General features: G+C 40.2%; 1 protein-coding gene across 2 annotated transcripts in view; it reads right to left on the bottom strand.

The window, feature by feature from the left end:
• The window catches only part of Fnip1 (folliculin interacting protein 1), an 86,374-nt gene extending 72,849 nt beyond the window's left edge, over window positions 1-13,525 (bottom strand). For both annotated transcript variants that reach the window (XM_036195131.1, XM_036195132.1), the window contains exon 1: window positions 13,324-13,525. In XM_036195131.1, the coding sequence (XP_036051024.1) occupies window positions 13,324-13,415 (92 nt within the window). In that variant the 5' untranslated portion in view covers window positions 13,416-13,525. The remainder of the gene's footprint in view (window positions 1-13,323) is intronic.
• Window positions 13,526-13,916: the final 391 nt, after the last annotated feature.

Genomic DNA, 13,916 nt, shown 5'->3' with positions numbered 1-13,916 from the left:
CTATGGATTCTTGGCTAGGTTTACAGTATCAGTCATGAGTTACCTCCAGTTGAGTGGGCTTTAGGTCCAATTAGACAGGTGTTAGTTGCCCCAAGATAAAAGCACTACTATTGTACCTCTGGAGATATCTTACTGATTCAGTCTCATCATTGTGGTGATTCTCAGGCTTTACAGCTGAGTAGAGGTTGTTGACAACTTTTCTCCCTTGGCAGCTTGCATGTTACCTTCTGACAATATGAGAGCTAGTCCTCAGGGAGGAGGCTTCCAGGTCAATATCAGCTTGATTTCTCCAAGTCCTATAACCAAAATGTGTAGTGTCTTCAGCAATAGAATCTTACCTTGATGCTCTGGCAAGCAACAGAGAGTAATGGAAATAGACTATTACTGTTTTGGGGGTTTCTTGAACCCCCTCTTACCAACAGCCCCAAGAGAGAGATCCTCCATCTGGCACTGGAGTTTTTGTTAGACAAGTCCATGGCCCCTGGGGAGCACATTATCCCACTGAGGTAATTGCTGGGGATTGAACTCAGAACTTGTACTTGTGAAGCATTTGCTTTACCACTAAGCTATGCCATCAGCCCCCTCAGTATATTGATAAGGTACAGTGGATCCCAGAGATGCAGTACAGTGTAAAAAGAAAAACGAGACCAAAATAAGGTAGCACTCATAATATAAGAAACCTATGGAAAAAGAGAAGTATATAAATCCAAAACATCTCCTGGCCAATTTATCAGAAAAGAAGAAAATACTTAATATCCTAAGTCATTATAGCCATTTAACTGGTTTCTGTAACTCTAGAGACAATGACTCTCCCTCCTGAAATCTTTACACTACAACCTAGAAATCACATTGTATGTGTTCTTGTTAACATTTTTTGCATATATCTCCTGGTCACAGAATCAAAGTTTCTTTACTACAAATACACACAGGGAAGTGTGTACTGGAATAAACTAGCCAGAACATGACAAAAGACAGGAAGGGAGGGAGAAGTGAATAGAAAAAAAAAAAAAAAAAAGGAACTAAACAAGAGCTTAACACAGTTTTCTTCTGACTTAAGGTCTACTGTAGGCTCTGCTACTCTCTAAGGCAGCTTCCTTCACAAAGGTATTAGGATTGGACTGTTTCCACAAGTGACGGCATGAAACACTCATACTACCCTTCTAATCTTAGGCCTAGACACAAAACATGTGAATGCTATTTACAGCCACAACAGTACTGTGGCAGTATCCAAGAGTTAGGTAATATAAAAATGCCTATGAAAATCCTGCAAGAAATAAACAATTGTCTTGGAGCTTAGGATATAAGCTTTTCTACTTCTCTAAACAAAGCCAGATCACATTCCAAAGTGCTTGTACCAATTTATACTCCCATAAGGACTATGGAAGTGTTCTCACTGCTCCACATTCTTGTTAATAGCTGGTACTAATCCAACATTTTGGTCTTTGTGAGCCAATGTCAATGTATGCAGCCCTCTTTACCAAAATAAGTTAGCTGTAGTTTTGGTAGATACATTTAATCTATCCAGTGTTAAGAAAACACCTTTCTAAATTTGCTGTAAGCTTTTTATTTTAACAATAAATTGAAGCTGAGTTTTATCAAACATATAAATCTGTATCAACTGACTAATCATATAGCCTTTCTCCTTTAATAAATAACAAAAACATATAGGTAGTTCAATACATCAGGCATTCCTGAAAGGATGTGAGATAAATCCTTCTAACAAACAGGTGAAATCTTATTTCACTTAACAAACTAACAGAGGCACAGAAATTTAATTACTTGCCATAGGTTCAACCAACAAACACCCAAACTTAAAACCAACCTATATTCTCATTTTCTATATTGGTTCTTTTTCCTGTTGTTAGTTATCACTGGGTAAACTATAAAGAGAAAGGCTTAAGTTCACAGTTCAGGTAGTGATAGGGTTCTTGTGGGCAGAGTCCCAAGGCAGTGCAGGACAAGGAACAGGGACTACACATGTAAACCTCCTTTGATCTCTTCTTTCTCTTCTTATAACGTTAACAATGTTCAATCATGTAGCCTGCAGTCTGATGATCTTATCTAACATGCCAATCACCTCCTTGAGGCCACACCTCTAAAACCACAGCTAGGTTAAATTTCTATCCTTATGACAAAATAGGAATTAAACTCTAGCATGCATTTCAGAAGGGACTGGCCATGTTCCATGCTCCACCCATGGTATGTGCTCAACCTGTGGGTTGTGACCCCTTTGGGAGTCGAATGACCCTTTCAGAGGGGACTCCTAAGACCATAGGAAAACACAGATGTTTACATTATGATTCATAACAGTAGCAAAATTACAGTTATGAAATAGCAATGAAAATAATTTTGTGGTTTGGGGTCACTGCAACACGAAGAATTGTACTAAACGGTCACAGCATTAGGAAGGTTAAGAACCACTGTGTTAGCACTGAGAAAATTATTTAATTTCTGAGTGCTTCTGATAAGCTCCCTCACCTATAAAATGAGGCTATTACTTAGTTTATTTAGTTGTCTTGAGGAATAGATTAATGAGTACACCTCTCTATAGTCCTTAAAATTCTGTCTGACACTAATGTACCAAATGAATAGTACAAATACTAACAACACAGACGACAAAGATAACTCTCATACTACTCTCCAAGAGAGCTGAACTTGGTTCCCAGTACCCACATTAAGCAGCTAACAACTACTGTAACTGGAGCTTCAGCTCCCACACTCCCAAGTACCTGCACTTATGTGTGCATACCCCATCCCCAATATAAGATGAAAAATAATTCAAAAAATTTTAAATGTTAACAAAATTCTCTTATTCTTATCCGGAGAAAAGTTTCATTTAAAATTGTGATTATCTAAGCTTCAACTTTTTGGGGAGGGAGGACAAGTTCATCTATTTCAAAAAAATCATTTTTGGGTTTTTTTTTTCTTTTAATTCTCTCCTGTGCAATCATTTCTAGTTCATTAATTTGACCCCTACAGCTTAACTGGTTCTATTTTCTATGGATTTCTTTTCTAACAACATTAAGTAGAACACTCAACTCATGTATGTATACATCAAATAAATTTTTTTAAAGAGTTTTGTTACTTTTTGGTTTTTATGAACAGGCACCATCATGCCTAGCTTTAAAATAATTTGTAGTCTCAAATTTTTTTGCTACTTTATCTTCAACAAGTAGGAGAAGTATGTCAAGGTCACCTATCATAATAGAAAGCATTTAATTTTTATCCATTTTTAATGTATTTTTTTAGGTATGAATGCTCTGTCTGCATGTATGCCTGCATGACAGAAAAGATCATCAAATCTCATTACAGATGGTTGTGAGGCAACATGTGGTTGCTGGAAATTGAACTCAGGACCTTGGGAAGAACAGCCAGTGCTCTTAACCTCTGAGCTGTCTCTCCAGCACCCATTTTTGTTTTATATATTTCTATTTTATTTATTTTGGTTCTTTTTGTTTTTAGATAAGTTTTCTCTCTATGTAGTCCTGGAACTCAGAAAGATCTTCTTGCCTCTACTTCTAGATAAGGCATGGGCCACTGCACCAGATTTGTGTATTTCTAAAACATATTATAACTGAATAGCAAATAAAACTGTATTTACCACAAGTAATTTTTTGGTTTTTTGGTTTTTTCCTTTGAGACAGGGTTTCTTTGTGTAGCCTTGGCTGCCCTGGGCCTTGTTCTGTAGATCAGGCTGGTCTCAAACTCATACAGGTCCTCTGCCTTTCAAGTACTGGTATTAAAGGTGTGCACCATCACTGCCCCGCAAGTAGTTTTTTGTTTGTTTGTTTTGTTTTGTTTTTTGAAACAGGGTTTCTCTGTGTAGCTTTGCACCTTTCCTGGAACTCGCTTTGGAGACCAGGCCTGCCTTGAACTCAGAGATCCACCTGCCTCTGAGTGCTGGGATTAAAGGCATGAGCCACCACCACCCGGCCTGTAATTTTTTGTTTTAAGTTCTGTTTTATATGATGCAACTGGAGCTATACCAGCTTTCTTTTTGCTGTCTAAATATTTTTCTTAATCCTTTGTTTCTAATCTTTCATAATTTATATTAATGTATCCTGAAAATACATTTTAAAGTATCCCATATTACTACATATGGTTAATAGCACACTGTTGTAGAAGATTTAAATTATAACTTGGTTACAGCTTTCTATGGAGATAGGGGCTCCTGAGTGGGATTATAGGCACTACCATGTCTAATATAATTTTAAAAATTAAAAAAAGACTGCGAATTTATCAAAATGTTCATAAACTGGGCTAGGAGTGTGGGTCAATGGTACAGTGCCTACCTACTCTATATTGAGCTCAATCCCTATGGGAATAAGTTTAAATAAACTTTATGGGGAGTGACTCAATCTACACACACTACCACTCCTTTCTTTGGATTTTCAGACATGGTTTAGCAGTGCAAGGACTCTACAACATTAGCAAATTAAATACAAAGAAAATGTAGTGCTGGTAAATGTCTACTATCAAGTTTGTCTTTTTACTCCTGTTTTAGCCTCAGCCTTCACACAGAACCAATCTGTATTTGCTTTAGGAAATGTTAAACATCACCCTCAAGGTCATTAAGGACTTCAGAAATAGGCTTGTAAAAGCAAGCCCTTGAAAATTAAAAATATGATAGCTGAAATTAAAACATACCTGCATAATTCACTACAAAATAACACTTATGAAATATTCCAGAAGTACAATATAAAATCAATCTGAAAGAAATTGGGAAGAAAAAAACAAGAAGCTCAAAGGCTCAATAAAGGAAGCTCCCCTTGAAAACTTACAAAGTCCAAAACGAAGTGATGGAATTGTGAAAATCATGTAAGAACATCCCCTAGAATTAAATGCCTCCAAACTGAAAGGATGGGCACCAGCAAGTTAACCTGTAAAAATCCCCAAACAAAATCCAAGGTAGATTATTCTGAATTTTCAGAAGAAAATCCTGTATCTTTTGTGATTTCTCAATACTAGTAACCATAAGACAATAGAGTAATGTCTTTGAATTTCTAAGTTAAAAAAATTTTCAATGTAGAGTTGTTGTGTGTGTGTGTGTGTGTGTGTGTGTGTGTGTGTGTGTGTGTGTTATGTGGTATATGTGTTCAAGTGTGTGCAGGGTGGCCTGAGGTTGGCACCAGGTGTCTTCCTCAATAGAGTTCCACCTTATTTTTTGAGATAAGGTCTTTAAACCTGAAGCTCACGGGTTCTGCTATTCCCAGGTTCCTTCCTGCCATCATCTCCCCAAAGACAAGGAAGTGCCACTGAGCCCAGGTTTTTACATGGGTGCTGGGTGTACATGAACTCAGATCCTCGTGATTTGTGTGTCAAGCACTTCACTGACTAAACCACCTCCCTAGCCTTTCAATCTAGAATTCTGTATCTATCAGACTGCCAAAAGAGCATAAAAATAGAGTTAATTTTTAGGTTTGCAAAATCATGTGTCTTTGATAAAAATGTCAAACAATTAAATTATTCACAAATAATTCCTACTATATTTCTGCATTGTTATAGAGGTGTAGTTTGTGGTTTCTAAACTAATAATTAACGCAAAATATTAAAACTAGTAGCAAATCCATATTGTAGGGCTTGTGTGAACAGGCCACATTTGATTCACTTTCTCATTACCTCACAATCTGCATTTTTCTGATATAAATGATTTTTTTTAATTATATACAGACTATAGAGATAGAAAAGCAGGCCAACAAACCTCAAAGTCCTGTCCTCCAACTACATCATCAATTGTATAAACAGAGTTCATTATCCCATCTACCAATTTTTATTCCAACTCTGTCACTCCAACCACTACATTAGAGAGTAGGAGAGGCATATGAAGCAGCCAACCACATTTGGAATGGCTTGGAATAGAATGCTGACACTCTGTATTAGGCAGTGTGTGTACAAGGAGGCAGGTTACACTGCAGCTCCAGCTCCCCAATAGGTTCAGTTGACAATCATACAAGGCCTAAGGGTCCAGAATGTTCAAGCACAGAGAAAAGAATGTTCATCAAAATTGCTTGTATTTTTCAACTCTGAATTAGCAAAAAGACAGCACTAGTTCATTAATTTATTCTTTTACTCAGTCAGCAATACTCAATGTCAGAGATGACATTAGTAAACACACTATTACACTACTTTAACTGTTAATGAGGGTATCATAGAAGGTTTAATGATCTATTCTTGGAAATAGGGGTATCCTTAAAATCTTAAAAAATAATAAAATTTTTCCTTAAATTGGCAAACAATGTCAAAGAAAAACTTTATTTACTAAATAATATCAAGCAAATAACTCAAGATAGGAGTTCAATTCTATAATTTAAAATATTTCTCATTATTTAATAATTTCTCATAGTTTGAGAATTTCATTCATACATGTAATGTATTTCAATCCAGTTACTTTTTTTTTTCATTCATCAAACATTTAGTGACTTTCTTCTTGAGCTAGGCACCAGAAATACATCAGTAAAGCAATTAGAGGCTATGCCCCTATAGAACTTAAAATCTAGTGAAGCTATGACACCAAGGAGTGCAATTACATCATAAGAAGATAACAGCCAAGGACTAGGGGGATGTGGCTCCATGGTAGAGCATTTGCCTAACATGTGGGAGGACTTGGGGTCCATCTCTAGCATGAAGAGGAAAAGAAAAAAGAGGGGGAAAGGAGACATAAAGGTTCTATTACACTTTTTTTTTTTGAAACTGGGTGTTACTATGTATCGCTGGCTGGCCTAGAACTCACAATATAGACCAGCTAGGCTTTAAATTTGCAGCAATCCTCTTGTCTGTGCACCTTGAATGATAAGATTACAGTATGGATCACTCTGCCCTGCTCTACTGAAGCTTGAAAGAAAAGCATGAGGGCTAGGAGATGACAGTGGTAGAGTGTCTGCTGTGCAAGCCTGAGGACCTCAGTCCCACCCTACCATCCAGGTAAAAAGCTGGATGCTGCAGCATACCCACGTAACCTCCGTGCTGTGGAAGAGGAAGAGCTGGAGACAAGTGGGTTCCTCAAGCTCACTGGCCAGCCTAGCTGAACTGATGAGCTTCAGGCTCACTGTGGAACCTTTTCTCAAAAACTAAGGTATGAAGCTGAGTATAGTGGTCTTTAATCCCAGCACGACAGGCAGAAACAAGCAGATGTCTGTGAGTTGGAAACCAGCCCAATCAACATAGGGAGTTCCAGAACAGCCAAGGCTATATAAAGAAACCCTGTCTCAAAAAGAAGAAAAAGAAAGAGAAAAGAAAAGAAGAAAGTAGGAAAAAGCCACCTGCCATCAACAACCTCTGGCCTACACACAACTGTACACATACAAACACACACACACACACACACACACACACACACACATACACACACACATACACACACACATACACACACACACACACACTTTTTTAAAATAAAAAATGTCATCACAGTGCTCAAAACAATGTGCAAACACATACATCAGATTATTCTCAATAAATACCAAAGACTCTAATGAAATCTGACATCCAAACAAAACAAAAACCTAGAAAGAATGGAAAGGAGAAACTAGGATGCCAGGCCTGGTGGTGTGTACCTGCATTCCCAGCATTCAGAAGGCTATGGCAAAGGATTATTAATACATGTTACAGGCTAGCCTGTCTCAAAACAAAAAGAAAAAAGAAAACCTGTATCAGTTACTCTGCTGTTGCTCTGATAAACTACCATGACAAGACATAAACATATGGGTGAGTGAGTTTGTGTTTACTGTTCCATAGGGTTATGAGGCCATCACGGCAGGAAGCAGAGCAATAAGCAGCAGGTATGGCAGCAGGAGTAGAAAGCTGATATATCACATCTTTAACAACAAGCACAAAGTAGAGAAAGTGAATGGAAGTAGGCACCAGGGCTTTAAACTCTCAAGACCTGCCTCCGGTGATGTACTTCCTACAGCAAGCTGACACTCTTAAACCTCCCCAAAGAGCATCACCACCTGGGGACCAAGTGTTCAAATACCTGAGTCTATGGAAGATGTTTCTTAGTCAAACCACTAAAACCCCAAAAACAACAAAAAGAGAAACAGGGGAGAAGGAAGAAGGGGTGCAGGGAGGGAGGACTCTGGGAAATAAGGGTTTGGTGAATGCTAACATTTGAGTAGCTACTATCAATTTACTCCTCAGAAGAACGCTAAGAAGGTTAGGTGTAACACGTCCCTAGACTCTTCCCAGCAAACCAGGCACAATCTCAGCCACATTTGGTGTGAGACCTGATCATATTTCTAGCTTCAGGTATACTACCACAATCAGAGCAACTCCACATGCTTTAGCACTGATCCAGGTCTAAGCCAAGTGGGGCATACTGCTAAAATGAACAGCACAGATTCTCTAAAATTGTTGCAGGAAATCTGGGAGTACAGTGTGTCTGTTCCAAGAAGTGATGTGAGAAAGAGCTAGCAGCACTGTATCTACAACTGACTTCATGATGATAAAAAGAATGGAGCCTGAAGACTTGGCAATTAAGTGCTAGAACTCAGTTTGAAAATCAAGCAGTCTGGTTTCAGAACCAAATGACCTTAAATCACTGCATGATAATGTTTCTCAAAGCTATATCAACAAATACCATTGGAGTAAGAATCTGAAGTCAGGTGAAATACACCACACCACCTACAACTCAAAAGAAGGCTTGCAGATCAAGTTGAAAAGTTTGGATTTAGTTCAGAATTTCCTTAAAAAAATACTATAAAGTACTGAGATTAGTTTAGTTTGGAGAAAGACAAGAGGGACACACAGATCCATGAAGAGGTAGTAGCAACAGAATTCCTGCTACAGACAATAAGAGTAAATGTTTCTAACTGTGCTGGATAGTTTTATGTCAACTTGACACAAGCTAAAGTCATCTGAGAAGAGGGAACGTCAATTAAGAAAATGTTTCCATAGATTAAGGTAAGCCTGCAGGGCATTTTCTTAGTGACTGATGGGAAAGGGCCCAGCCCATTATGGGTAGTGCCATCCCTGGGCTGATGGTCCTGGGTTCTATAAGAAGGCAGGCTGAGCAAGCCAGTAAGCAGCACTCCTCTATGGCATTTGCATCAGCTCCCACCTCCAGGTTCCTGCCTTGCTTGAGTCCCTATCCTATTTTGTCTGATGACAAACTCTGATGTGGAAATGTAAGTCAAGTAAACCCTTTCCTCCCCAAGTTGCTTTGGTCATGGTGTCTCCTCACAGAAATGGTAACCCTAAGACATTAACCTAGGAAAATAACAAAAACACAGACAACTCTTTTGAATAATTATTTCTTATAAACATTTAAAATAATCTTCTTCACAAAATTAGAGGTGTTTTTAAAGAAAAGAATACCTAAAGCAACCCTTTTTTTTTTAACATGTAATACAGTTACTAGGTTTACATGCAATTTTTTTTTTACTTCCACATTAATGTGCATAATGGAAAGAACACAAAGCAGACGCTTCCGGACAGCATCTTCTTTCTCAAATTCTTTAAACAACCTAAATAAATTACCATTTCAAGTCTGTAATGACTGTTGGGCATGGTGACATAGGCCTCTAGTCCCACCAAACATAGGTAGGAAGACTAAATTTAAGGTCAAAGTAAGCTACATGATCAGTTCAAGGCCGGCTTGAACAACATGATGAGATCTCATCTCAAAAGAAAGTTAAAAAAAAGAAATTCAATTCTACAAATGTCTTTAAAATATCCTATGGTATTTTTCAAACTCTTCTCCAGCTCAAGAAACAGATGCGGCAAGCCCACAGGACTCTGTTCAGTAAGGGGCTATCCTAAGAGTAAACAACAGCAAGAAAGCTGAAGTTCTTGCCATCTTTTCTAATAGGGTAACCATGAAAGACAATACAGAAACATATTTATGGTTTCTTGTCAAAGGTATCTCCTATAATGAAGTCCTATTGTGGCTTACCACTATTGGGCCTTGTATTAGCTGCTCTAAGAACTGCTCTTGGAAATAGGTAGTTGCCAATGTCTGTGCCTTTGTATGATTTAACAATTTAAGGGGCTGAAGAGATGGCTCAGAGATTAAGAGCTCTAGCAGCTCTTCCAGAAGACTCAGATTTGATTCCTAGCACCTACATAGCAGCTAACAACTATCTGTAACTCCAGTTCTGTGGGATCCATATCCTCTTCGGAGGGCACTGAATGCACACAGTGTGTGTGTGTGTGTGTGTGTGTGTGTATGTATGTGTGTATATATATATATATATATATATATATATATATATATATATATATATGCAGGCAAAACATCCACACACATAAATATTTTCTAAAAAGTGATTTAAAAATTTAAGCTATTAGCATGTGAGCATGCATACACACACACACACACACACACACACACACACACACACATATTTTGCTCAGTTTAAGCTGCCTAGTGCACACACATACACTCACACAATTTCAATAACTACAAAACCTGGTCACATAAAAAAAGTGCTGGACAACACCATAGGCAAATGCAAATTAAAACTACAATTCAATAGTACTATATACCCCCGTAACAGCTACAACCAAAAGACTGAAAAATTATTAGGGGCCAGTGAGATGGCTCAGAGGTTAAAGGTACTTGCCACACAAGTCTAGTGACCTGAGTTCCATTCCAAGAATTTATATAAAGGTAGAAGGAGAGAACCAAGTCCAGAGAGTTGTCTTCTGACATTCACAACTGCACTGTGTCACACACATCATACACACATCAACAATAAATAAAATTTTAATTAGTTAAGATAGTTATGTTTCTACCCAATAATGAAGTATTCATTTTCTTAAAAGGATAATTTAAAGTACTGAAGAGAGTTGTAGCAAAAGTAACTTTAATATATTGCTACTGGAATTATAAAACAAGTATTTTTGGAGAAGTTTGGGAACTTTTTAAGAAGTTAAATAACACTTTGCACATGAGCCTGAAACTTTACTGCTCATTATCTACACCCAGAAGAAACAAAAATTATTTCTAAATAAAGACTCATACACAAATATTCACAACAGAATTGTTCAAATATCTTCTGACTGATAAGTGAATAAACAAATTATGAGGCTGGAGAGATGACCAAATGGTTAAATTGCTTGCCCAGAAAGTGTGAGGGCTGGGAGTTCAGAACACAAAAATCCACAGAAATGCCAGGTGGACATTACCTGTCACCTGTTATTGCAGCCCTAGAAGACAGATCAAGTGGATGGCCAGAGCACACTGGATGACAAGACCAATAACATAAGATGTGGGTTTGACTAAGAGAGCCTGCCTTAATAAGATGCAAGATCAACCCAAGAGAATCCACAACATCAAATTCAGCACTCCACATGCACCCACACACATGCAAAAGTATAAATACACACCATACACAGAGAGGGAGAGAAAAACAAAACAAAAATTGTGCTATATCTACACAACAGAACACCTACTTAAAAGGATGGATGGAACTATTTAAAAGGCAACATCAAAGACACATTTCAAAAATCATCATTCTGGGTGAAAAGAAGCCAGACATGTAAGTTATAATTACATTTATATGAAATGTTCAAAAAGCCAAAATGACAGAAAGCAGATCAAATTTTATCTTGGATGAAAAAGGATTAAGGACTGAGAAAAAGGAGTGAGCAAAAGTGAAAATTTAGGTTGATGGAATGGTTGTGAAGGTTTGGTGGAGTGGTAAGTATAAGGTACATTTCACAGCACTCATGGCACTGTACCCTTATGTATGTTCCTATTTTATTGTATTTAAATTACAGCTCAAGGAAACTTTTTTTTAAAGCTGGGTTAATTAGATCTCAAGTCACTAGGTATGTGATTCAGAATTTTCATTTTCTCACATTACACTTGTACATGTCTTGTTTTCCTATCGAGCTTTTATGATGAACCGCAGGTACTGGGCTTCCACACTGGAAAAAGGATTATAAAGTTATCTACACTGCTTTTTGCTCTACCTCACAAGGTTACACTGTGAAACATCAAATGAGATAACTGGTGAGAAGGTTCTTTGGCAGCAGTAAAGTATTACACAACCATATAGAATCTTACTCAAAAAGTAGATTTTATTCACATTAACGACTTGAGACTCTCGTAACCTTGGTCACTCAAAGTCAATCTTTGCAAAGATATAAACAGTTAACTATTCAAATGTCATCTTTTAATCTCTCTCCAGAGCCTGCTTCCTGGGTCTCTTGAGTTCCTAGGTGGCTTCGTGTATTATCAAGTGTTATCTGCACTTTCGTTTTTCAAAGGAAAAACAAATGTCAGATGACCATGGCACAAGACATTCATTCACTTCCCAGTATGGAGAAGAGGAGAAAAGTCTTAAACTCTTCTATTAAGCGTTTCCAAAATGGTAAACAATTGACCTTTTTCTTGCTTTAAATATCAGTTAAATTACTTGCCATTTAATACTTAATTTCATACATGGTTTCCTGATGTAATCTGCACTGTTGACAGGGTGGACACTTTCAAGAAAACTAAAACCTATAAAACCCGTGTAGTACCTTACACTTGGCTTGCTGCAAAATTTGAGTCTCCCTTCACTACTACTGTACAGTTGGGTTCTCTGCTACACTGCCAAGTTTGTGTGATACGTGACATTTGGCCTAGTTACATGTGCAAGTTTCCACAGCGCATTATGGAAGACACAACAGTATCTACTTCCAATGCAATTCCACGGCTGGATTTAACCGTCCAGCCAAGCTTCTATACAATCTGACAATTCTAAAAAGTTACTGTACCAGCAACAGGTACTGCAATCAGAAACGAACAAAGCCTGCAAAACACACACACACACACACACACACACACACACACACACACACACACACAATCTGCTACCGTTTTCCATTTACAAAGGACTCCTTTTCGGTAAGAGGTAAGGGGAAAGAAAATTCGACAGCTAGTTCTAACGCGGGTCCTCCTCGAGCCCCGTCAGTGGTAACCCTAACCACTTCGGTTTCGCATTTCTCCTTCGATAACACTAAGGTCGCTCCGCCCGATAGCTGCACGGCTCCAATTTTAGTTTCCAAGAAGCCTGACAGACCGGCAGCCTGCCCACTCGCTCCGCCAGCCTCCTCCTCAGCGTTCGGCAGCTTGGCCGAACGCGCGGCCGTCTGCACAAAGCCAACCCAGGGCGGCTGATCACGGGGAGGGAGCAGCTCCCGGCCGGGCCCCGGAGGCCTGCGGTGAGGTCGCAGCCCCGGCAGCGTGCGAGCCGCCAGACTCCCGAGGCCACGGCGCTGGGGCGCGGGGACGCGGCGCGTGGCGCGGGTGGGACGTAAACAGCCGAGCGAAGACGGCACCGGACCGCACGCCCCGCCCGAGGCCGCGACCCCTCGGGGGGGCCCGCGACGCCCTACCTGAACGCGCAGTCCGGGTCGCGGGCGTCTCGGCCCGGCGCGCCCAGCCCGCTCCGCTTGCTGAAAAGCTTCTGGAACAGGGTGGGGGCCATGCTGGCCGCCGCCGGGCAGACCGGGGTCGCTCAGCTGGGAGCTCGCCGGAGGCCCCCCGCTCCTACCGCCGCCCCGCCACCCCCATGGGCGCCTCAGTCATATGACAGAAATTAGTCACTTCAAACGGCCACGGCGCGCGGGGCGGGGCGCGAGGCTGCAGTCGCGGCGATTGGCTGGCAGCGAGCCGCGTCACGTGGCAGCGAGCTGAGCTGGGGGCGGGGTGGGGGTGGGGAGGCGGAGCCGCCTGCCATTGGCTGGCCCACGGGTCTGTCACGCGGCCTCTCACGGGGCGGGGCGCGCGAGGGTGCGCGCGGCGAGAGGCGGGAGAGAGCTTCCAGGGCCGAGGCCCGCCCCGAGCTCTCCCCCGGTTGCCTGGGCTTGGAAGGAGGGGGCGAGGGGGGACACCTTAGTCGGCGACTTGGGGCGCGCAGTTTCCATTGACACCCACATTTAGTATCTAGGAAGAGCTAGCTAGCGACTGATCAGGCTCGGTCTCCTTG

Source organism: Onychomys torridus, chromosome 8 (assembly GCF_903995425.1).
Source record: "Onychomys torridus chromosome 8, mOncTor1.1, whole genome shotgun sequence".
In the NCBI taxonomy this organism is placed as follows: domain Eukaryota; kingdom Metazoa; phylum Chordata; class Mammalia; order Rodentia; family Cricetidae; genus Onychomys; species Onychomys torridus.
This window is presented reverse-complemented; position numbering and strand designations above follow the sequence as displayed.